Genomic DNA, 26787 nt, shown 5'->3' with positions numbered 1-26787 from the left:
TACAGACAAGCCCACTCATGCCTATGCATCAGAGCTGCCAAGCCTCACGCTTTGAGCGTGACAGTCCCGCAATTTGACGCATTCTCACACCACACGCCACACTTGACATTTCTCACGCTTATATTTCCCCATTCAATACTCTATTTATTTTTTTCATGATAATGAACTTTGGTCCTCGCGGCTTGCCGTAGCTCGAGTAACTCTGATTGACTGACCGAAATAACCAATCCATGTCACCTACAACATAAGACCTGTCTCCAGCTAAATGATGGAGGGTTGGTTGAAATGTAATATTGACAAATAAAAGTATTTTGTGAAAATTCTTGTTAGTTTTCAATTCCAATTTCTGGTTAATTAAAAGCATTAGGAGGCCACAGTGCAGGGAGAGCAGCTGGCATGGAGGTGAGGACATCAGTCTTAAGGTATAAATCAACATTAAAAAAGGCCACTTTTTTTTTTTCGCCGGAACGCATCAGGTCACTAAAGTCTCACGTTTGTCATTTTCTGTAACTTGGCAGCCCTGCTATACATGAAGACCCAAAGCAGCCTGTTTTTAGAAACGTCATGAAATTGACTTTTTCAAAGGGCTAAAACTCTGTAAAACAGGCGAGTTTCAGAAAATAAACTTGGTTGGGGTTCTTAGAACAAATGAAGATGTGTGGAAAAATAGCATAATACTGGACCTTTAATACTAAAATACATATAGAGGAAAAAAAGTGGGTTTAATTCAGGCTCAAACGGCTGACTCCACCTTTATAATAACCGCAGTGTGTAACTTGTTGACAGTCCGCACTCATCTGGGTAACGTGTGGGCGGGGCGTTCATCTCAGCCTCACAGACAAACTGCAGAAGCTGCAGTAACCAGAGCCTGTGTCAGCTCTCTGCAGTCACTCGTCTCCCTCTGAGCTACCTGTGCAGCTCCTGAGTTCCCAGCACGGACACCATGGTAGACCGTGAGCAACTGGTGCAGAAAGCCCGGCTGGCCGAGCAGGCGGAGCGCTACGATGACATGGCAGCTGCCATGAAGTCGGTGAGTACGATGACCTTCCTCCGTGCTTTGACAGTGTCTGCAGTACCAGAGAAAAATCCTTTCAAGTTAGAAAGGGGGTGATTCTTTGACAAGGAGCACATTGTGTCGTTGTTGTGTATGAAGATCATCATAAAAGAGTGGATTTATGTAATACATGCGATCACTGTGGTCGGGTCCGTGAGGGGCATGCGCACACTGGATTAATCAAGCAGACCAGTGGATCCGCATCTACTGGTCCTTTGGATGCGGATTGTCAGATGTTGGGGCGGTGCCTTTTGCTCTTATTCTACAGGGTTGTATATGAAGTGACATGATTAGAGAGCAGAGGGGTGTATGCTGTAAAGCTGAAGCTGCGCTTCATTTGGCGCAGTACACGCTCAAGACCCACTTTCAAACGCGGGTGTAGGTGGACCCTCAGCGTCTCAGTGGCTGTCATACTGCAGTACATTCTACGTGCGTGTGTGAGTGTGCGTGCGTACGCAGCATCCTGTGAATGATCGATGTCTTGCACAGCAGTCGCATCCCTGCGTCCTCCACCTCCTCTTGTAGGTCTGCTCAGGGTGAAGCTGCCACAGGATGCAGCAGCACAGGCCCAGTGCACCAAAATCTGCTTCTTTTTTTTTTTTTTTTTGGTTTATTAATACAATGTATAATAGGTGTAATTTACATACAAAAATATATAATATAAAAATATATCACAGAAAGAGAAAGAGAAAATAATTTTATATACAATGTACAGTTCAAATTCAAGACAAAGTTCTTTGGTCTTCACAGCTTTCAAGTCGGTGCATTGCTTTAAAGTGATTATATATAAGGATAAAGGTGATTGGAATACTATACATTTTAGGTTTCTGGTTGGAAAATGTAGAGCAGTGTATATGATATTTTGCTAATAGCACCATCATCAGCCTCACAAAGGCTGCATCCCTCTGATGACAGGGATGGATGGGGGAGTCAGATTGGTGCGCTATGACACAGGATGACATCCTCTTCTTGGCATGATACCAGGCCATCTGCATGTTTTCCCAATTTTCTTTACTATATATACTAAAAGCTGTGCTCATAAGGCTTTCTCAAGAAATGAAATCATATTAGGCAATTCAATCTTTATCTCCTCTTTCTTTATCTCAGTCAACAAATAATCCAGCTGGATGTGTAGCTCTATCCAACCACCCTGTGCCATTGTCCAGAGGCTGCTCCACCCCACTCTTTTTATTTTTGCTGAGTCAGAGCTAACACAGGGAGTGCAGCACTGGTGGCTAGAGTTGGGATCAGTTATAATTCTGTGATTAAAAATTAATTATAATTATGACATAATGGCAATTGTGATTAAAAAATGCTGTTGTACTCATAATATTAATTTCATTGTAATTAAATTCAGATAATTTACTTTGTAATTGTAATTGGCAGAGTTGGCGCCAGGCAGCATTAACTGATGGGGACATCAAGAAAACTGCAGGGGGCACAAAAACACTCCGTTCCGAGTAGCATCTAAACCCACCCACCCCCGGAAAAATTTAAAAACCAAACAAGCCGCGTTTTTCTGTTTTAAAATTAAATCTGGTTCTGTTTGTGTGATATTTGGATTTTTAAGGGAAACTAGGACGACAGCTTTGTGTTTTAATCTCACCACATAAAACGACCAACAGACGGACTTTTACTCTGCTGCGTTTGATAAAAATGATCTTGTATCATGTTGTCCACCTCACACTAATGGAAACTGACTCGTTTCGTTAAAGAGTTATTGATGCTGGAAGTCTGAATCTGTGAATATCTGCTAACTTTACCTATCAGTGTTATGGTCCAAATAGTATCCAGATAAACTGGTGACTTTTGCTCCCGCTCCTGACATAAAAAGAAGCAACGCATAAGTCATTAATACATAAATAAATCAAAACCAAATAATGGATGTTACGTAAAACATGCACATTTGTGGTGTAATAAATCAGTGTAATAAATCTACTGTTGCATCTCATTTCTTATGATCAACTTCCGTGTGTGTTGACGGCTGTTGTTAGCGGTATTTATAATGTGCAAAATATTATTTTTTTTTATTACCCTAAAAAAAGCTGTAATTTTTTTGTTGCTAAAGTGTCAAATGGTAGAAGTTCTAACACCTATTGTTCCTCACACCAGCCTCACAGTTAATAGACAGTCACCACTTTATATAAATATATAAATTGGTGACTGACTATATATGCTATATAAACACGGCCACAAAAACATAGTTAGCTCGCTAACATACCTTATGAAGTGGTCACTACAGCATCAGCAGATTTAAAATCCACTTTTTACGGCGTTGTTCTGTGAGCTTTTTACATTTCTCACCCTTGTGAACGACAATCTTCGGTACTCTATAAAATCTCTTTTCCTTTTCTCGGTTAGAACCATTGGAGCAGCCGTAAACTACATAACACAGTAGGTCAGCTGGGGGGGCACTGCCCGCGAATGCCCCCCCATGACGCCGACACTGGTAATTGGGATGGAAGTGTGTGAAGTGCTGTTTGCACAATCACCAGCACTTAAGGGTGCATATCTTACCAGGTGTGCTTATCAACACCTTAAGAGTTAAGTAAGATGTGTTCATCTATCTATAAAGCAAGGAATCTCTGTCTGTCTGTGTGTCTGTCTGTGTGTGTGTTAAATATATCTGCGAATCAGGCTCAGATTGACCTGAAACATGGCTGCTGCTTGATTCAAAGGTGTACAACGTCAGATTTGTTTGGACTGCAATGATACCGTTAATAAATTATTTCATAAAATTGAAAACCGGGAGCGGACAATTTTATGAAATTTTAGAACTGATGTCATCGTCACTGTGGATTTTTTTGCCTTTTAGTTAGAGGTAGACTATGGGGGCACCAGAGCCAATCACTCTGTGGGCAGAGGGTGGACGGTGTCCAGCTGGGAGCAGCCTGTCCCGGGTGGAGGCGCGACGGCGCGGGGCACCGTCCGTGCGTGTGTATGTTCAGTTCAGAATGAAATTAACATTAGGAATTAAGTGTTTACAAGGTCAGTTTAAAGAGGATTTAACTGAATTAAAGAGGAATTTAAGCTCCCCCTCGGGGGAGGGGGTAAAGAGTTTATATGCAGGGTGGCTGGGGTCCTTCACAAAGCAGGGGGCCCTCTTCCTGCATCTGGAGGAGTAAATGTTCATGATGGGGTAGGCCCCTTCCACAGTCTTCACGCTGCCACACAGGATACTGTCCACCACATATCCGTAGAAGGAGGTCAACACTGAGCTCCCAGACCAGCATGGCAGAGGAAGTAGAGGCGCTGGTTAGCCCTCTTCACTAATGCTGGAAGTGTTGTCGGGTTTTACGTTTCAAAATTTCCTAAATTTTGTTTCAGGGTATATCCACTTTTGCGTGACATTACTTTTTTTAGTTTCATCATCTTTCTTTGTTTAGATGACTTTACTGGCAATAAATAAACAGGAAATCACCTACTGTTATTGATTTTACTTTTTATTAGGCCTGGGCAATATATCAAGAGTCAAGCTATATCCAGATTTCTATCTTGGCGATATAGAAAATTGCTTATATCAATATATATTTGTTTTATAGCTTATTGTTTCTTAAAATACAAATTTTAGGAGTCACCGCTTTCACCAATCCGAACAACATGAAAAGCACAGTTAGATGGATTTTGTGTGTCCTAACCCAGACCTGCTCTTCAACAAGCCACACTAGAGAACTCACTAATGTGCTGTTCTTATAGGAGAAAAAAACAAAAGTTGCACATATTGTACAGCTGTTAATAAATGTGCCTGTGTGGCATTTTGCATCAGGAATTATCTTTCTGGGAAGACTTTATTGAGTTAAAAATATCAAGATTTATATCGTATATTGCCATTTTGATAAAAAAAAAGATATTGAGATATGAATTTTGATCCATATCTCCCAGCCCTACTTTTTATATGCTTCAAATGATTTACAAAATCAGGATAGTTATGCTGAAAGTCATGCGAGATTTGGTCGCAAGAGTGACACTAGTCACATTGCTTGACCCTTAGCAACCCATTACAGCCAATAACTTTAATTCATTGATTTCATATACAGAAGGTCATGGGTCACAGCCACTAAATCACATGCGCTAAAAGTACCAGAAAGTGGCTTAAAGTTGCAGTATGTAGGTTTTTTTCTGCCATCATTTCGTCAAAAGTTCATAATATCCTTTCAGCATTATGTTCGGTTCTGATAGCCGTAATAAAAAGATGATGGAAGACCACATCTCCAACCACCAAAAACGGCTGCAAATCCCTGGCGATTAATACGCCTACTGCATTTTATATTTTTTAGTGTTTCTCTGAACAAGTGGGGTACTTCTGAACAAAGGCACTGGTTTGGGACTGTTGCTTTTTGGTTTACGGTGTTACCTGTTTGGTCACTCTGCTTCAGACAATGGTACTGCTCGGTGATGCACCGCAGATGTGAAGTCATGTTGGAAGAGTTTCTATTTAAAAAGGCGATACGAGTAAAACAGTGTTTACAAACTTTCATTTTTTTTGTTCACAGTTTTCTCTTCCTTGTCATTAGACTCGACAATGAAAGTGAAATGTTCCATCATGTATCATATTGAACCGCGGATGCCGTACCGAATGGTTCAATATATTATTGAGAATTGTAGCAGGCCTAGAAGCCCTCCGCACCTTCTCTTGACTCTGTACTTGAGCTTTAGATATCCAGGAACGATACGTTACTTTTCAGCCAATCAGAGATCTTTTTAGAGAGTGCACCATGAACTTTTTTGTAGGGATGCACCAAATATATTCGGCCAGGTATTGCAAAAAAAGCCACATTTAGCCTTCAGTGGAGTGAGTTAAAAGCAAGGCTGAATTGTAGCGTGTGACACAATGACGCAAAAACAAACAACATGCAGTGATTTTGAGTCAGTGCGCATTTCTGCAGAACCAGAGTAGCAGGAGCATCAGCAGCACCTTTCCGCACACAACATAGCCAGACTCTCTTCTATCCGCTCTCCATCGTCTGTCACCGCGTAAAAGTTGGAATCCGTCCAATTCCACAACTGAATCCATTGTTCGCGCTGTGAACCACAAATCCATAAAAATCCCCCTCAGTTCCCAAACGATGTCGGGTCTCGCTGCATAGACTGGTGTAGCATTAGCATGGAGTGCTAACAGCTGGTGTGTGTAAACAATGGCCGTGGCTCCAAGCAGTGACTCCCAACACGATCGGCAGCAGAAAAAGTAGTGCAGTTTGGGCGTCCAGTAGTGAAGTTTGCATTTACATATATGGCAATAAAGTATAATATACATTTTATATTAAACCCCAGTGTTTGTTTTAGCTATTAGATAGTTGGAGAGGGAGGAGTGTTCGGTGATGTCACCTGCCAACCTGGGCAAAATACAACTCGCCAGTTTGGATATTGGGGGATGTTTACGGATTCGTGGCTCACAGCGCTAACTCGGTGATGGACGACGGAGAGCGGTAAGCGGAAAGGAGAGAGTCTGGCTGTGTTTGTATGCGGAAGGGAGGAGCTGCTGTTGCTGGTTCTGCAGCAATGCGCACACACTTTTCCGACACAAAATCACTGCACGTTGTTTGATTGTGTCATTTGCGTCACACGCTACTATTCGACCTTGCTTTTAACTCACTAAACCAAAGATCGAATGTGGCTTTTTTTGCAATATTTGGCCGAATATATTCGTCCACCGAATATTCGATGCATCCCTATTATCAAGTGATTTTTTTTATCATACCTCCCCTTTAATGCACTTTAGTTTTTTTTTTGGAATGCATATTTTGTTTGAAGGGCTAATATAAAGGACAAACTTTGTTGTGCTTTTTTAAAAAGCAAAGGCTACTGGAATATTTAAAAAATATCAGAATATTCAACAACGTTTACTTTCTTTAAAAAACATGTCAAAAGATGTATTCTAGGCTATTTATGCACTGTTAAAAAAAATTGTGAAAAACACAACCTCATTCGATATTCGGTATTCAGCCAAGCGTTTATATTTTATTCGGCTTCGGCCACAAATTTTTATTTTGGTGCATCACTAATTTATTTGGTTGTTACTATTGGCTGCCCGACTAAAGTTGATGTGCGTTCACGTCCTCTGTAGTAAATGGTGGACCATTTCAGCAAGAGAAGTCTCCATCGTGGTGTTAGGCACAACGGTTACACGGCAAAGCAAGCGGAAAAAGGAAGACTAACGTGGTGAACGGTCTAAAGTTACAGAATAGACTCATGGCGGTTCACTTTGCGTCCGAGCAGACCTCCGTTACAGTGGAGGGTGTGCCATACTTGTGTCAGAGGGAGAATGATAATAGATGGGATACATCACAGGAAAACCTAAGAGAAGCATATCCAAGGTGGCGAGAACATTTTCTTTTTTCAGTCTGGATGCTGAGTTGTGTGGGTCACTGCTCTGAGCGGCAGCTGCGGTCACCGCTTTGTAGCTGCTGCTCAGGTCTAAAACATCAGAAAACTCTGCAATAACACAAGATAAAGTCCTTAACTTTGTCATTAGTCTCTATTGAGGAAAAAAGTTAGTAAGAGCTCCACAGTTGTGCACGTTAATGAGGATACCAATAAGAGACGATAAGTTTTGAAACAGGGCGGGGAGGGGAAATATGGTTTCTTTACAAGTCTCATGATTCTACATACTGCAGCTTTCAATAAGCGATTAATAAAATAAATCTGTCGTCTTACTAGTTATTAATACTAAACTTCTGCTGTCAGAGGTTTGAAGAAAGAAGCAAAATAAGAACAGAAGTTTTTTTATGTTTTTGGCCTGCGACCCACGGAAAATGGGTCTGCGACCCATGTTGGGCCCCTACCAGATTTTGAGAACATAAGTCGTAATAGCATTATACACAGTAGAGTAAGCAGCTATCCTCTGTATATATTTATTTAGCATCATAATTTCTTACTTTACGTTAGAGAAATGTCTCCGCTTACATTTGCTGATTTGCGTAGGGCTTGTCTATATTTAATCTAATGGGTCCTCACATGTCGCTCATTCCCTATGAGTATCCATCCATTTGGGTTTTGTATGTTTGAATACAATCATCAGCTATAGTCAAGAAAATCTTTTGTCAGATGTGGTAACGTAGCAACAAGAAAGCTACCATCATCACTATGACATGCACACTTCCTGTTCTTCCTAACACTAGGTTCATTGTGAATAACCTGACGAATGCTCTTCATACTGTTGATGATGTCAGGTAGACCATTGTGCTTTCTTCATGAAAAGGGGGTCTGAATGTGGGCATCACATAATGTTAGGGGGGTCGAGGTTAAAAAGGAGGAGATGGTCACTGTGGAACTGTAGTGAGCCTTTTCAGGTGAAATGTAACCTATTGAGTGAATATGTAAGGCACTGACAGTGTTGACCTTTCAAGGCAGCATTGGCCATGAAACCTACTGATTATCCTGTTGGTGTTTGTTGCAAATGTCTGAACACTTTGTTGTTTGGAAATATGCCTCCCTTGTGTAAGGATGAGTCATGAGAGAATAGGCGCAATCGGTGAGCTTTACCATTAAACAAAGTGCTATTGTCTTTGTCGCTCAAACACTTCCATCATGGCTCTCTGCCAGCTCTGGAGCTCTTTTAAACAAATGCAGCCATGTTTGTACTGATGGCTTGTTTGGGCCTTGTCACTCTGAGCTCTTTGTTGCAACTGCTTCTGCAGAGTAGATACTGAGGAGCTAACGTGGGAGTGTGAAAAGTTGCCTTGAACTTTTGCAAATTGAGTTATGCAATAGGTGTTTGGCTGTTTGCACGTCTTAATGCTTTTTCAGTACAGAGGTCATTTTCTTTATGGTTGTTGTAATTTCTTTTTTCATTGACTTTGCAGAAAAATCTTGTCATTCTGGTAGTAATTCTATGATAATCAAATAAATGAACAATCTAATTTTAGTTGTGGCAGATAAATTCTGTGAACTTTGACCTCAACAGGGTTTTATAAATATAGTGTAAGATAACCAGACTCTACTCGGAGTAATCTGATTTTGCACTGTTATTTCTTGTGTAATCATGTGTTCTCACGAGACAAAATAGCTGGCAAACTTAATGAAACAAAAATCTGACATTGATTGTGGTGCAGTTTCACTCTCTTTTCAAAGAAATATTGTTATGGAGGTAAAGGAAGAGTTAAGGTTTTAAATAGTGATGCACCAAAAATTTTCAGTTGCCCAAAACACTTTTATTCACTGAAACAAACGTCCGAAAAAGAATGTTTCAAACACCGCGGTCAGTGTGCGCTAGGGATGCAACAATATTAGATATTTTACTGAACCGTTCAATACGCCCTGTGCGGTTCAATGCACAATGACAAACAACGGTATTTTTGGCACGTTTCCCCATTACAAAAGTTTAACTACCATTAACGAAATGTCTACTGCAAGCATACGACCTCTTTGATTTTGGGCTCCACGTAGTTCCATCTACGTTTGTTCGCCTCAGTGCTTGGATCCATAATTTCCATTTCTGGCCTTTTTCTGTCGGTATTCTGTAAAAGGCTATCTTTTCCTTCAGCCAGACGCTGTGAGTGTGCATTAGTGGACAGCAAAATTTTACCCACAGCTGCTGCCTCTATTTTCAGAACCCGCCCGAACCCTACGGTGTCACGCTTTTTGTCCAACGTAGAGTTCAGTTTGTGTAAAGAAAAAAGTTGTGGGCCCCTTTTCTTACAAGAAAAAACAGGAACAGATAGCAGAAAAAATGATTGAAGAAAAAATTAAGAAACTTACAGAAGCTAACCCATCTGAACTTTTATTCAAAAAACTCCAAAATACAAAAATTAATTTGGATATCATCTTATCTAAAAAAAACTGATTTTATTCTGCAACAATTGCGATACAAAAACTTTGATTACAATAATAAATCAGGCAAATATTTAGCAAATCAGCTCAAACACAACAAAGAAAATTCCTTTATAGCAGCAATTTCTGACAATTCAGGTCAAATTTTAAACTTACCTCAGGACATTAATAAGATTTTTCATGATTATTATCAAAACCTATACTCATCTAACTTAAACCCGGACCCTGAAGATATTAAAACCTTCCTCAATAACTTAAACCTACCACAGCTCACCATAGATCAGAAAACCACCTTAGACTCACCATTCATTAACCTTACAAGAACTACAAAATGCTTTGGATAGCATGTCAACAGGCAAAGCATCCAGATGGGTTCCCTGCCGAATTCCTAAAACATTTCTGGTCAATGCTGGCTCTGCTTTTTTTCAGAGTAGTAACAGAGATTAAAAATAAAGGTTATGCAGGCGGTCACATGAATACAGCTAACATTAAATTAGTACTTAAACCAGACAAAAACCCCATGTTAACCTCAAGCTACTGTCCAATTTCACTTATTAACACAGACGTAAAAATATTTTCCAAAGCACTCACTTCCAGGTTAGAGAAAGTAGTACAGTCAATTATATACCAGACAGGATTCATTAAAAATAAACACTCCACAGACAATGTGAGAAGACTGTTTAATTTGATCAACATGGCACAGAACTCTAAAAAGAAAACAATAATCTTGTCACTCGATGCAGAAAAAGCATTCGATAGAGTCAACTGGTCATTCCTCCTTGCTGTCCTTGGCAAATTTGGCTTCGGAGAATCATTCATACAATGGATCTCCACCCTATACTCTAAACCTAAGGCCTCAGTAACCACAAACAAAATAACATCCCAAAGCTTCACACTGCAGAGGGGAACCAGACAAGGTTGCCCACTCTCACCTTTGCTTTTTGCAATATTCGTTGAACGTCTCGCACAGCTGTCCGTCAAAACTCTGTTATTAAAGGAATCCACTCATCCATCTCAGAACACAAAATAAATCTTTATGCGGATGATATATTACTCTATTTGGAAGAACCACAATCCTCTTTAGAAGAAGTATTTAATCTAATAAACAGCTTCTCTAAACTATCAGACTATTCCATTAACTGGTCAAAATCATCAATCCTTCCATTAACAAAAAATGAATGGAACCCAGTAAGCCAAAACCCACAATACCCCTCCCCCACAAATATAATTAAATATCTAGGCTTAAATATATCACCAAACTTCAATGAATTAATTAAACTGAACCTGGATCCGCTGTTGGATAAAGTCACAGATGATCTTGCGAAGAACAATCTCCCCATCTCACTCCAGAATAGCTTCAGTTAAAATGAAAATCTTACCTAAAATAAACTATCTGTTCTCTATGATCCTGCTGAAACCACCAACACAATGGTTCCAAAGATTAGATTCTGCAATTACAAAATTTTATGCGAGGAATAAAAAACTTAAAATAAGTCTTTCAACCCTCCAAAAAAATAAAAGCGAGGGTGGTTTAGAAGCCCCTAATTTCATGCATTATTACTTAGCAAACCAAATATTATACTTAACAGAATGGCTAAAACCAAGAGAATACTTCAACACCTGGCTAGAAATAGAACAGCTAGACTGCAAACATATTAAACTCTCTGATCTCCCTTTTATCACTACAACCCTCAAATGTCACAACTGTTTTAAAAACCCACTGATTGCCTTCACCCTGACTGCGTGGTGGAAAGCTTTGGACATTACGAATATTAAATTAAAAACTAGCATGTTGTCTCCAATCTGGCACAACCCCAACTTTAGAATTAAAAAAACACTGCTCTATCTGAAGACATGGGAAGAAAGTGGAATCACTCATCTCCAAGACCTCTTTGAAAATAACAAGCTCATGACATGTAACAATCTAACCCAAAAATTCAATATGAATAAAAGTAATTTTTACAGTACTTACAAGTAACAGAAACAATCAAGAAAAACACTTCTGTAGATCCAATTACCTTACAACCTCCAGAACTGGCCATATATATGAAGAAAATATAAATAAAACTCTCAAAAATATACAGAGCACTCTCGAACACTAACTCTAATCACTTACCAATCGCTAAATGGGAGGCTGAACTTTCAATCACCACGAACACCGATTTCTGGACTGAAATTTGTTGTAATACTTTTAAGATGACAAAAAACAGGAAACAGAACAGAACATTCCTCACTTGTCTTCCTCCAAACTCCTCTGCACCTGTTCATTCATTTTTTACGGCTCCGCTGCACAAAAACTTTGAGACAAACGCAATAATGTGTATACGGGTCAGATTGGAGTCACAAACCGTTCACACTGGAGTCTGATACAAGTCACATTTAAAGGCAGGGTCGGTAACTTTCTAAACCTAGCTTGATTTCGATGTAGCATGCTCCGACAGCTCCGCCTTCCGACTCCCCCTCCCCCCTGTGCTTCCTCTGAAGCCACCCCCCCTCACTCACATGAACGCGCACGCAGAAGCAGACCTCAGCCAAGCGTATGATGTCGCATTCAGCGGTAAGATATACTTTATCATTTTATATGTTAAAAAAGTGACTAATTTACTATCAACGGTGGCGGCCAAGCTAGCATGTTAGCATTAGGTTACCCGGTAGTAAAGCGTTTAGAAGGAGGGCGACATTCGTCCCCAAGTTGTAGTCCTCCTGAAAACAAAGGTTTATTATGAGTTTTTCTTTACCACTACTCAGAGTATCGATCAGCTGGTCTGCCACTGTCCTAGAACATAAGTAATACATCTTTTACCTAATTTATTTTATTATAATCATTATTTTCATTTATTTGACACCTTATTCATTTTCACCTTGTTATTCAGTTTTCCTTACGACATCTTACTTTTCTGTTTGTCTATAATTATTATTTTTAGTGTTGTTTTCATTTCTTATTGTTTCTTTTTAGTGCCACTTTTTGCCTAATTACCAGTCAGGGATAATATAACAGACAGAGAGAGGAGTATAGCTGTAGTCTGTAGAAACCTTTTTTATTATTATTTATTTCTGTACATTCTGGTTTCTTTTTTATATTTAATATTCTGTATTTATATATTATTTCACCCAAGTGCTGCTTTTCTTTTCTTTCTGTAATACAACTGGAATTGTAATTTCCCTGCCCGAAATAAAATAAAGTATATCTAATCTAATATTGTTTTTTTTTTTAATTCAATAGATGTAATAGAGCTGGGAAAAATAATGTCATGTCTACAGCAATTACAGATACATTTTTTGTTCAGTTGTAATCATTGACGAAAAGCCTAAATGTTTGATATAATTTCTTATTTCTCTTTTAGAGTTCAGAAGGTGAGAGGTTTTATGCCTCTGACCCTGATTACAGTCCGGAGCCAAGTACATTGTGGAGTCAGAGGAGACGTGGCCGAAGTCAAAGGAGGATTGCCACAAATCAGAGATTGCTTTCCAGATCTACTGGGACATTATACGGGTTACATCCCTGGAAGAGTGCAATAATGTTTCCATTATGACAAGTGTAAATAAATGTGTAAATATGACAGCCCTGCACTGAGCAAGGTGTTGTTTTTTTGTTTTATCTATTATCATTACAGAAGAAGTAGCTGTAGTACACATTTTTATATAGTATTTTGGCATTTGCTTGAACAAAAAGCATCTACAATCAAGCTATAACATTTTGAATCTCCTTACTAGTAATGATAACAAATGTGTACACGTACAATTTTTATTATAAAAAAGAAACGTCACATACACTTCATACAACTTTCATCCTGCAAAAACAATGGAATTAACAAAGGCAATACACATGAAGTGTTGGTCGGCAGGTGAGGCTCTGTATGTGGCAGCGTCGTCCACTGTGGGAACTTATTGTTTCGGCAGTGATTCACCTTTAGAAAGAACATCAGAATTACATATCTGACAGTTACTGCATTTGATAGACAAACCACACCATTTCTATTGTATTTCACTGGATAACAAAAAGTCATTACAATTTCAGTTGTTCATCAGCTATGTTTATACAAATTCTTTAGTTTATTAGAGCTGTAAAATATGTACAAGTAGACCTGGTATAAATATTATAATATGTGAAATAGATTTTTAATTAGCTTTCGCACATAAGCATATTAGTACCTTATAATCAACTTACAAAATAAGTCAACTCACCTCGCCCTCTGCTCAGTTGCATCTGCAACAGGTCCTGGGTGGTTGGAGCAGGGACACCTGACAGAACCCCATATTGACGGGGATCGTCAGGCCTCCTTGTTATGGTCCGTGGCAACCCTCCCACAGCAGACAACCTTTTCCTAAGGATTGCACTCTGGAGGTCTGGGATGTAGCCAGTCTTTGTCTTCTTTTACTGTGTAGAGGCTCCACTTCTTGGATTTTTTATTAAACAACCTGCAATATCTGGAAAAACAGAAAGTATAACAATCTTAGGAATACATCTAAATAACCTAACCGTGAACAATAGGATGAGTTTTCAATTATGTTATTAACAACCTTCACCTTGACCATGTATTTTGTCATTACATAACCACACCTCAAAAATGTAAACAACTTTGGTGCATTTATTTATTAGATCTGTCTCCACTTATGGCCAAATGTCATTAAATTCATCAGCTCCAACCTCAACGTGTAGGTCCTGGGACAGCATACTGAATACACAGGCAAAGAACAATAATTGAGGGATATTATGACATTTTACTGTGATGCAAGTAAAGCAGCGTGCATTTTTTTTAAATAAATGGAAAAAAATTATAATTATAATTACCATACCTTGAATCCAATTGCTGAAGAGCTGTCTCTTCGGGACCACTAATGTCTAACTCCTGGACTCCAGCAACGGAGTAATTATCATCTCTGTGAAAATGACAGAATTACAGAAAGTAATCGGCATATGTTAAACTTGATTTGTAATGCATTATTTTTTAATGCAGCAGAATGCCTGCAGGAAATAAAACGAGTTCAAAGGAGAGCCTGGAAGACAATCAAGGGCTGTCTCATCTGGATGACACAGAGTACAACATAAGATCCCCCATCCCCCCCCTTGCCTTACGTACAGATCTCCCCCCACCCCCCACCCACCACACACTATCGGCATATACATTTAGTAATAGCGTGATGCACGTAGAACAAACGACAAGTTAGGAAGAATGTTCGATAGCATGGTAATACAACACATGTTCATATCAGCCTAAAGTTACACGCACCTCTTGCTTTTGTCTTGCAGGTCCGTGGGATCCTCAGTGTGGAGTTACAGAGTCTCAGCGGCTCTGTCTCCACCCTTTTCTCTGCACACACCCAACACAGCATAACGTGGATGGCTGTTCATCATAGGAATGGGATCCACACAAGGTTCCTGCTGCTTAACAGAAGGTTTTCCTTGCCGCCATGATGAATTCATGTTGGGTGTGGGATACATATGTATGTGTATATACGTATATATGCATATGTGTGTATCCATAAAATGAAGAGTCCGTCCTTAAGACTGCTCTACTGTAAAGTGCCTTGAGATACCATTGGTTATGATTTGGCGCTATACAAATAAAGATTGATAAAGATTGATTGACCTCTCAGACAGTGACTCGGGAGCAACAGTTGACACAGCGGGGTTAGGTAGTCTCACAAGTGAGTTCTTCCACGGCGTTGAAGTCGACGGAGCACAGTTATAGCTAAAAAGAATCACAAATATCCTACATTACAGCTGTTGACCGCCCTGCTGAAAGCAAACACAACACACGCTCAAACACGCACACATGTATACTGTACACACTGTAGCTGCTAAACTAGCTCGCACTAAAAGAGAATCAACAGTAGCATCGGGCTAATCCAACAACAGAAATACTTTGCGACATGTATCGCTAACGTTAACATCTGGCTAATATGACAAATAGCTTGAATTGCTTCCACTATTTTAAAAGATAACACAATCACCCAGGCAACAAAACAACCTTACCTGTGCAAAAGTAATTCAGCAACCATAGCATCAGTTTTCAGGCCCTTGTCCTCATTCAATTGTCGCCATCGTTCAAAAGATGTTCCGATGCAGATTTTTGTCTTTCCTCTCGCTAATCCAAAAACCTCTTTTTTGCAGCTTTTTCTAAAAACGTCTTTCTTTTCTTGCCCTTCTTAGCAGGGCAAGACGTTACCAGTAAACGTGGAATAGGTACTTTCTCCGCCATTCTGTTGTCTACTTCCGGGCTTCCTCTAACAACGGTGACGCGCTTTTTAATGTATGCTCGAGCATGCACGGGGCCGTGAACGAGCAGGAAGACCAGGAGACGTGATTGGTTGAAAAAAAACGAACCGTGAAAATCCCATTGGTCGCAGTTATTGCAGATTTACAGACGCTACAGTTGACAGATTTTCTTCGTTCCTTTTTCAGAATACATAAGATCTTCACATCTGTCCGGACATAATGAACATTTCTACCAAAAACTTGAAAAGTGTATCTGGAGATAGTTACCAACCCTACCTTTAAATGGTAACGTGAACGGACAAACAAAATATTGGAATTGAGCATTAAGGCTTGCAGTGTGAACTTATGCAGCCTTAAGTGTTTGGTTTTAAGTTACTGGACGGTGAAGGCACAAATCAATAGTTTGGTGACGGTGTCTTCACAATTTTTAATTAGTCACGATCATACCGTATACCGTGGTAAAATAGGGAGGAGGTTTGACGGTATTAAAATTTGGATAACGCCCAAGCCTAACCTGAAGGCTGCTTTCAAAGGAACCTGAACTTCCATTACGGCTGAGCAGTGAGCAGTTCCACGGGTTGATCGCCTCCAAATCTCACCGTATTGATGCAGTAATTCATGCAAAAGGAGGTCCAATCAAGTATTGAGTGCATAGAAATTAACATACTTTTCAGAAGCCTTACAATTTTGTTTAAAATATATATATATTTTTTATTGATCTTATGTAATATTCAAATTTTCCGAGACACTGAATTTTGGGTTTTCATTATCTGTAAGCCCTAATCATCAAAATTTCAAGAAGTAAAGACTTGAAATATTTCACTCTATGTGTCATGAGCCTATATCATTTGTGGGTTTGACTTCCTGAAATGAGTGTCCAAAAATATAAAACTTTTTCATGATTATCTAATTTTTTTAGATGTACCTGTACTGAATGCAGCATGCCCCTGACACACAGTTTACTAATGTCTTAGCAAAATATTGCAATTGCGTGTGTGTGTGTGTGTGTGTGTGTGTGTGTGTGTGTGTGTGTGTGTGTGTGTGTGTGTGTGTGTGTGTGTGTGTAATTGGTAATTGAGGCAGTGTCACTATAAGCAGTGATCACAGTCAGCTTTTGCCGGCAGCCTAACATCTGTGTTGACTTGTTGCTATCATTCCATTCATTGTTTATATGTGTTATCATTGTTCTGGTTACTGCTTCATCACGATTGTTCACCCTCTTCAATAACCATGTTACAGGTCATAACAACTTCCACTGTGCGGGGAAAGGCCGGCTATCTCACCACCTTATTACCAGCAGCACTTCTGGGTTTCAGGAATCCAGAGGGACTAAACTAAGTCATGTAAATATGGGTGTTCGGTGGGCTGGAGTTAGAACAAATCATCTGTACAGGGGTGTGTGTGTAATTAGGGCCCGACCACCAGAAGTGGTCTTCTTCTTTTTACTTGTATTTTTGATGCCCTTTCCTGGGAGTGCAATTTTGTGAAATTTTGCAGAACAGTATAGTTTGGTGAAAAATTTAAGGTGCAGTTTGTTGATGCAGTTTGTATTTTTTCAGTGGTTTAAACTAGCTGGATGGCATTCAGTAGGTATATGCATTGTACTGGGACTAGCAAAAATGTAGTTTGGACATACAACCTTCAGTCAACATTGAACATTCAACAGGAAGTTTGCAATTTTGAACTCAGTGGGCCAAACCTTGACAAGTTAGAGACAAATCAGGTGCAAAACTGTGCATTTATACCACATTGCAAAGCCTACAGGAGGTGGTGAAATTGTATCAATTTTAAAACTGGAAATTTTTGAATATTTTGAATAACTCAACCAAAACTCATTCAATCAAAAGCCAAAGTCATGTGCAGAACGAGAAACACGTTCTGCAAGCAATGACATAACAATTCACGTGACAAGTCTTACTGCCCCCTGGTGGTAATAGAAAAGCACTTTTTTTCATTCTACCATGCATTGTGTTGACAGTTTTCAACACATACTTCCCAAATATGCTCAGAAATGCTCTGGAAAAGTGGATGATCATTTATCAGGAAGATGGTGAGTTTTTACATAATACACTTCCTGTGGCAGAGCGCCATTCGCCAAAAGACTGAAGGTCTCAATTGGAATAGTTAAACATTTTTTGCAAGTGACAAAACCTGCCACGTATGTTGGGGTAACAAAACCTCAAATTTCACAACATTTTTGTAATTTATTTTTCAAAATTGGCTCTGTAGCACCCCCTTGAACTTTTTTAATTAGCAACCCCAGAGCACATTTGCTTATTTTTAATCAAAATGACTTTTCAACCCAATTTAATGGACTCACATTTTAGCTTCGAGCCCCAAAAGGAATCGTCATAGAGGCCTGAAACTGGTGCACATCACTAAAGGACTGTTTGGAACCGGTTCCTAACGTCCGGTTCCAGGACCGTTACGAAGATGTTTGCATTTCGATTCTTTTTTTCGATTCCTAAATGCCCGCACTAGTTTGTTTCCGCGGCTTGCTCTGTTTGTTTATGCCGTGTTTGTATAAGATGCATTCAGAACGCGACTGCAGTGTGTGTGTGTCTGTGTGTGTGAGAGAGAGAGAGAGAGAGAGAATGTGTGTGTGTGTGTGTGTGTGTGTGTGTGTGTGTGAGAGAGAGAATGTGTGTGTGTGTGGCTATGGTTTCAGTTTAGACTGCGGAGCAAAAGGGAGATATGATCTCATCTAATGAACTAAAAAGCCCAGTAAAACTCCGGTAAACAATCACCAGAAGTAAATAGTTGCTCTCTGGGTAAAGATAGTAGCTCTAACAACTGGTAAAATGATAAACTTGGTGATATTACAGCCTGTGAATGCGGGACGCATTTACTCCCCCTCCAGGTCCTAGTGCCTGCCAGTCGATGAAGCCTGTTCCGTTTACCGAGGTCCGTGTGTGTTTAATAAGTCAGTGTGTGTCCGTGTGAAAGTCTGCATGTTTATGACTATAACACAGAAGACCACACATGAGAACTGTTTTCACCTTTTTTTTGATTGTAGTTTTGAATCAGCAGCTTGACAATAACACACAATTTCAGTTTGGACCGCGGAGCAGAAGAGAGATAGGAACTAATCACCGGTAAAAAGTCCAGTAAAACTCTGGAAAACAATCACCAGGAATAAATATTTGCTCGCTGGTAAAGATAATAGCTTCAGTGCATTCAGAACGCTACTGCAGTGTGTGTGTGTGTGTGTGTGTGTGTGTGTGTGTGTGTGTGTGTGTGTGTGTGTGTGTGTGTGTGTGTGCGTGCTATGGTTTCAGTTTAGACCTCGGAGCAAAAGGGAGATATGATCTCATCTAATGAACTAAAAAGCCCAGTAAAACTCCGGTAAACAATCACCAGAAATAAATAGTTGCTCTCTGGGTGAAGATAGTAGCTCTAACAACAGGTAAAAAGATAAACTGGTTAAGTTACAGCCTGTGAATGCGGGACGCATTTACTCCACCTCCGGGTCCTAGTGCTAGCCGTCTGGTGAAGCCTGTTCCTTTTACCAAGGTCCGTGTGTGTTGTGTTTAATAAGTCCGTGTGTGTCCGTGTAAAAGTCTGCATGTTTTTTTTTTTTTTTCCCCGCTCAAGGTCATATTTAAGGGCAAGGTCAGTTTTCTATTTTTCCTGAACAATATTAAGGGACATGACCCAACAACAAAATACTTACATTAAGATGGCAGGAGTGGTGGCCTAGCTGTTAAGGACTTGTAATCGGAGGGTTGCCGGTTCAAGCCTCACCTGGGCCGTTACTGTGGGATGTTGAGCAAGTCCCTTAACCCATGGCTGCCCACTGCTCCTCAGGGATGGGTTAAATGCAGAGGACGAATTCCATTAATGTTACATTACATGGCCAATTAAAGGCGAAAGCCCCGATTTAATCTTAATCTTTTTTCACAAATTTTGCAGTTTCAGTTTTTAATTGCCAAATACGTATTTGTCCTGCAAGTACTGGTTTTTCCTAGTTATTATTATATATATCCATCCATCCATTTTCAGACCCGCTTGTTCCTGTATTTCAGGGTCGCGGGGGTCTGCCGGTGCCTTTCTCCGGCTTACACTGGGCGCTAGGTGGGGGTACACCCTGTACAGGGTGCCAGTCCATCGCAGGGTACACATATACAAAAAAAAAAAAAAAAAAACTCTTCCTCACCCACCGTGGGCGGTCTCTTTTGCTTTCAAGCTCGGGTCCTCTACCAGAAGCCTGGGAGCTTGAGGGTTCTGCGCAGTATCTTTGCTGTTCCTAGCACTGCACTTTTCTGGACCATTGCCATTCTGTCCGTCTGTATCTGGTAGTCCCCCAGGATCTTAGCTCGGTCATTTTCTACCACCTTTGGAGGCGTTTACCACTTTGACCTTGGGGTTTCCAGCCCATACTCTGCACAGATGTTTCTTATGGCACTCCATGTAAGCTTCCCCCGCGAGCATCTTACACCCTGCAGTTATGTGCTGGATTGTCTCAGGGGCCTCATTGCACAGTCAACACCTGAGGTCTTGTCTGGTGTGGTAGATCTGGGCCTCTATTAATCTGGTGCTCAAGGCCTGCTCCTGTGCAGCAATGATGAGTGCCTCTGTGCTGTCCTTCAGTCCAGCTCTGTTTAGCCATTGGTACTCTTTCCTGATATCCGCCACTTCAGTTATGTGTCGGTGGTACATCCCACAAAAGGGCTTGTCCTCCCATGACGGAACCTCCAGCACCTCATCTTCTGTTTCCCATTGTCTGAGACAGTCACTGAGCACGTCATCTGTTGGAGCCTTGTCATTGATGTACTTATGGATCTTGGATGTTTCATCCTGGATAGTGGCTCTCATGCTTATTAGTCCTCGGCTTCCTTCCTTGCAGCTAGCGTACAGTCTCAGGGTGCTGGATTTGGGGTGGAACCCTCAGTGCATGGTTAGGAGCTTTTGAGTCTTAACATCTGTGGTCTGTATCTCATCCTTTGGCCAGCTTATTATTCCTGCAGGGTATCTGATTACTGGCAGGGCGTAGCTGTTTATTGCCGAGGAATTGTTCTTGCCATTGAGCTGGCTTCTTAGGACATGCCTTACTCGTTGGAGGTATTTGGCCATAGCCGCTTTCCTTGTCACCTCTTCGAGGTTGCCATTTGCTTGTGGGATTCCAAGGTACTTGTAACTGTCCTCAATGTCTGCTATTGTTCCTTCTGGGAGCGAGACCCATTCGGTGTGGACTACCTTCCCTCTCTTAGTCACCATCCGACCACACTTCTCTAGTCCGAATCCGCTGTAGATCCGGGTGGTATGGATCAGTGAGTCTATGTCTCACTCATTCTTAGCGTACAGCTTGATGTCATCCATGTAGAGGAGGTGACTGATGGTGGCCCCGTTCCTGATTCATAGCAGGTCTTGTTGATTATTTGGCTGAGGGGGTTCAGGCCTATGCAGAACAGCAGTGGGGACAGGGCATCTCCTCGCCACATTTGATGGAAACTTGTGCAAGTGGCTTGCCATTGGCCTCAAGGGTTGTTTTCCACAACCTCATCACGTTTGCAAAGAAGGTCTCTTAGAGTCCTGTTTATATTGTATAGGCGGGGATTGGGCGCTGTCTTTTGCGATCCTTCACTTCCAGTGCCTTTTCACCTCTCAGGATTTTTGTGCCCTCCTTTGTTTGAGGAGTTATAACACAGGAGGGCAGGCTCCCTCCCATTAGGATCTGGAAGCTCCCCTCTTTATGAGATTTTGGCATAGGAGCTCTGGGTTGGCTGTCTCCTGATTGGGTCTGGCAGAAGCCCAGAGCTTGCAAGAAGCCCTGGACATGGACAGGAGATTAATAAATAAATAAATAAAAAAGGGGGGAAAAATTATTAAAATAAAGTATCTTACAATGTGGTGTCTGCCATGTTGTAAATATTGCACTGAGCTGCTCCAGGAAGCAGGAGGGTCAAATGTCATTGCTTTTTTACTTGATTTTGTTTTATGAACATTTGAATTTTATATTGTTTTTTTTATTTCCGCAAAATTTTGTGTTGCAAAATTTTGTTATTATTCAATTATTTGGCCAATATTCCCCCAATGTTATTATGTATACTCTATCATGTTGGCCTGCTGGCTTCTAAAACCATTCCTGCAGTCTGCTCCGCCGCAGCGGTCACAGATTTTTTCAGGTCACAGACTTTAGGACAACACCACCAGCCCCTGGGACACGGGACATGCTATAGAAGCTAAGTAAACCCAGGAGCACTGCTGCTTCAACTACCATGAGTCTAAGGTTTCCTCACAGCCGAGCGTTTAGTTATTGTTTGGGCTGGTTTTAAGGTAGCTTCGGCTTCCTTCACCGAAGCCGGTGTTGTGCCAAAGTATGTGACCCGAAACAATTTGTGACTGTTTCGGCTTCTCAGCAGCAGAGAAGAAGAGTGCTAAACCTCTTCGATGCTATTAAGGAGCTATTTACTGCCCCTTAAACATGACGCTCAGGTGGGTGAAGTAAATGCAGACTGGAAAAGAATTATAAACGTGTTTAAGGGGGAATAAATGTCCGCCCAGAAGCCTCAGGGGTTGGAATTGTCTCCACCTCCGGTCAGTATTTACAGTAGTTTTCTGTATTTTGAATCATTTTCAATATTTTGATGTTGTTTGGTGTATTTTTCTGTAATGTATGTTTTTTGGAGTCATTTTGTGTGTTTTTGTATATTTTTGTGCATTTCAGTGCCCGACGGAAGTATGTATTCATATAGTGGGAGGAGCTTAAGTATTGTTGTCAACTATGGCCAAATGAGTATGTGTTTGAAGGTTGGATATACAAAGAGGTGTACATACTCTGTACTCTGTAGTGTTATAAAGGGGCAAGTTTGCAGGTGCAAAGTAAAATAACATGTGTGATTTCTCTGGTTTAATTCTATGGGACATACGCATGATAATGTGTTTTGGGTTTTGTTTTTTTTACTCATTTTTATAATTTTTCTGTAATGTATGTTTTTTTTAGAGTCATGTGTATTTACGTATCTTTTTTTGGTGTAGTTTTGTGCATTTCTGTTGTCGTGTTTTTTTTTCTATAAATATTTTGTTTTGTGTATTTTGATTTTCATATTTTTGTTGTTGTTTGGTGAATTTTTCTGTAATGTATGTTTTTTGGAGTCATGTTGTGTGTTTTTGGAGCCTTTTTGTATATTTTTGTGCATTTCTGTACTTTTTATAAAATATTGTTTAGTTTTTTGTTTTATTTTACTCATTTAGTATATTTTTATTATAAATACCTTATGTGTGGTGAAGGTGCTGATGACCAAACTCCATAGCCATTGTAGCGCTAATCAGAAAAGTAACAAAACGATGCCAAACAAAATGTAATGCTCCATACTACATGAGTGAATGAGTAAATTAAAGTATTATCTACAATTCGGCTGTCTTTTTTTTTTTAAAACAAAAATCATTGTTTACCTTTGAACCAAGTGGTAAGAGCTTAACTTCCATGCGCGGCACCACAGAGAATCCGCAGTTTTCCAGATGGAGTATTGAACGGGATGAGCTCAATACCGACTGTAGTGAAACAGCGCGTTAGAGAGCAATTACACTGACAGCTATATGGAAACTTGTCTGCAAAAGACTCACCAGTGGCTGACGGTGTCAAATAATCTAGAGCACCGTGTTTGAAACGCTAACGATAGCATGGCACCAGAGGAAGTGGAGTCTGGTACAGAGAAGGAGACGGAAGAGGAAGTACACCCGCGATTTAAAGGAAGTTTGGATCGCGGGAATAATTTTAAATAACCATGAAATATTAACTTAAATAAGTTTTAGCAGTACAAAAATGTATTTAATATTTTTTTTAACTCAAACAAACTGCGTCAGTGACGTCATGAACCCGGAACCGGAAGTAGCGCGCTCAATACCATGCTCATTACCGAGAGGGCCGTAATCTTAAAATTACACCAAATTACTCCAAAAATAACGGATGCACACACTTGGGGTATTTGGAACCCGTTGACTAAACTTCAGGTCCAACTCATACCGCATCTGGGAGATATTCGCTCTACACACACACAGACACGCACAGAAGTCAGCTCCAAAAGTGCGAGTTGAATTTTTCTCACGTTGTGACATCACAATGCGGAAACTCCTCCTCCTGACAATCCTCACTCCTCCTACCCTGTATAACAATGTGAGCTCCTTCCTCTCAAACTACCTCACATGTAAAACAAACACTGTGGTTTAATATAGAATATACAGTATAATTTGTTATATTTGTAAAGCTACTGTACATCCACGAATTTTGTTCTCTGCATTTAAACCATCCCTGAGGAGCAGTGGGCAGCCACGGTGTAGCACCCAGGGAGCAGTTAGAGTTAATATAAGGGACTGATCAACATCCCAGTGATGAACCAGTGAGATTCAAACCAGGGAGCCTACGATTACAAGCCTGCTCCCTTAACCACGAGTCCCTTTATCCACTGATAATTTATTTACGTTTAGTATATAGCTTATCCAGTATATAAATAATCCGAAGCGCAGTGTGAGCACTCACAATCAGTTCCATTTTTAGTAGCCGTTATACCGCCTCATATCGTCCTTGACATGATCTGACGTGTTTGTGACCCAATGCGACGCAGCAGTAGGATAAAATAAATGATTATCACCTTAAATTGACTATTCCTATTGTTACAAGTAGTGAGGATGACAAAAAAGTGACTTAGCAGCTTAACACTCCGGTGAGTGTTTGAAAGAGCTGACTCTGCTGAAAGTTTACTCCACTGCTGCTGTTGCTGCCGCACACACACCCTGAAGCAGCATTTGTCGGACTCACAATCACAATAGCCCCATGTGCTGTTGTAATGTGTAGTTTTTTGCCTGAAAACAATAACAAGTGTGTGTTGCTAAAAGGAACAACAGACTTTGTAGTGTGAAAAAGCACTGCATAGTCCCAGTGGGTTAACAAGGATTAAACGCCCCAATCCAGACAGAGGGCTGTTCAAGCCAAACTAAAAATGCAGAGAGAGCTGTGGACAGCCAATCAGGAGACACTACCAAGGATGAGGTCAGTGTTCTGGAGGTGTGGAACCCTCTGTTGTCTTTAGTCTTCTTAATTGTTCCATTGCTGGTATTTCTATTGTATCTAAGATGTGTATCTTTATGTTTGAATCATGAAAAAAAAAGTTTTCTCTCAATATAAAAAATTCAGAAGGCGGGTCCTTTTTCAGCAACAATGAATGAATGCTGAGAAGCATCACATCGTTAGGCCTTCACAAATCTCACGTGAAAAAAGAAAGCTCATAAAAAATTAAAACAGCATAAGACTTTCGTAAGCTTTTGAGAGAAAGATCCCTTTGGAGTCTGACTTTTCTGTGATTTAAAAAGAACATGACTGAACTGTAAGGCTAATGCAACATGTTCCCTGTTTATGTGTATTTCCAGGTCACAGAGCTGAATGACGCATTATCCAATGAGGAGAGAAACCTCCTATCTGTGGCCTACAAGAACGTAGTAGGGGCTAGGCGTTCTTCTTGGCGTGTCATCTCCAGCATTGAGCAGAAGACTTCTGCAGATGGCAACGAGAAGAAAATTGAGATGGTGCAAGCCTACCGGGAAAAGATCGAGAAAGAGCTGGAGTCTGTGTGCCAGGATGTCCTGAATCTGCTCGACAACTTCCTGATCAAGAACTGCAGTGACACGCAGAATGAGAGCAAAGTGTTCTACCTGAAGATGAAGGGCGACTATTACCGCTACCTTGCCGAGGTAGCTACGGGGGAGAAGCGAGCGACAGTGGTTGACTCCTCAGAGAAGTCATACAGCGAGGCCCACGACATCAGCAAGGAGCACATGCAACCAACCCACCCCATCCGCCTGGGCCTGGCTCTCAACTACTCTGTATTCTACTACGAGATCCAGAATGCTCCGGAGCAGGCGTGTCACCTGGCCAAGACTGCCTTTGATGACGCCATCGCCGAGCTGGACACCCTCAATGAGGACTCCTACAAAGACTCAACTCTGATCATGCAGCTGCTACGAGACAACTTGACACTGTGGACGAGCGACCAACAGGACGATGAAGCAGGAGAGGGCAACAACTAAACAATTAATAACCTCAATCTGCCAAAACTACACGCGCTCACAAAATAATGATAATAGTGAAAATTTTCTTGGAAATTCAAAGAGTGTGGGTTATTAGAATGTTGGCGACCACATCAGCTTTTGGTCCTGGTGAAGCTGCAGTTCTTTACTTTTAAAGGGATAAAGAGAGCCAGGAGGATTTTAGTTGAAGAAATAAGCTAACCCCTAAACATAAGAAAGAAGCCCTTCTTGATTGCCTCTGCAGCATTTGCCAAAATCTCTCTTTAGTAACAGGTGACCTCTAGGCAATCGCGCCAATCACACTGGCAGACTGATCTTAACGAACAAATTGTCTGTGGCAAGAGGCAGACATTTAGAGTTCATTTTGTTGTCTTAGCAGCAAGAAAATTAGGGTAATGTTTGAATGTTATGCTCTTTGCTTTGCGAGCAAAGAAGGCGTGCTGACAGAAGACAGAATTGCCTGACAATGTGGAAATGGACTAAACAAACCATAAACTGACATCTTTTTTTGCATCATGATGACTAAATAGGAGGTTGTCTGTTGTTATTGACAAAAGGGAAAAAGTGTTTGATTTGTGTCAGAGATGTCAGCTCAGTCCTACATAGTGATACTGTAACAAAAATAACTATTTCATCAAGTTTGATCCCAGTGCAGCTTGTCCCTCTTACTGTATGTGCTGATGTGCTTTATTTAATAAATTAACAGTTTTTGGACACCTCA

At 40.6% G+C, this 26787-nt stretch overlaps 1 protein-coding gene across 1 annotated transcript; it reads left to right on the top strand.

Moving 5' to 3' along the window:
* Positions 1 to 796: 796 nt before the first annotated feature.
* Positions 797 to 26787, top strand: ywhag1 (3-monooxygenase/tryptophan 5-monooxygenase activation protein, gamma polypeptide 1). Its single transcript, XM_028467093.1, has 2 exons — positions 797 to 1030; positions 25410 to 26787. Exons 1-2 carry the CDS (start codon positions 944 to 946, stop codon positions 26064 to 26066), a joined length of 744 nt encoding a protein of 247 aa, XP_028322894.1. The 5' UTR covers positions 797 to 943; the 3' UTR covers positions 26067 to 26787.

The sequence above is a fragment of the Gouania willdenowi genome, chromosome 14 (genome assembly GCF_900634775.1).
Source record: "Gouania willdenowi chromosome 14, fGouWil2.1, whole genome shotgun sequence".
Taxonomy (NCBI): domain Eukaryota; kingdom Metazoa; phylum Chordata; class Actinopteri; order Blenniiformes; family Gobiesocidae; genus Gouania; species Gouania willdenowi.
Note: the sequence above shows the minus strand (reverse complement) of the source record. Positions and strands in the feature narration are given on the sequence as shown.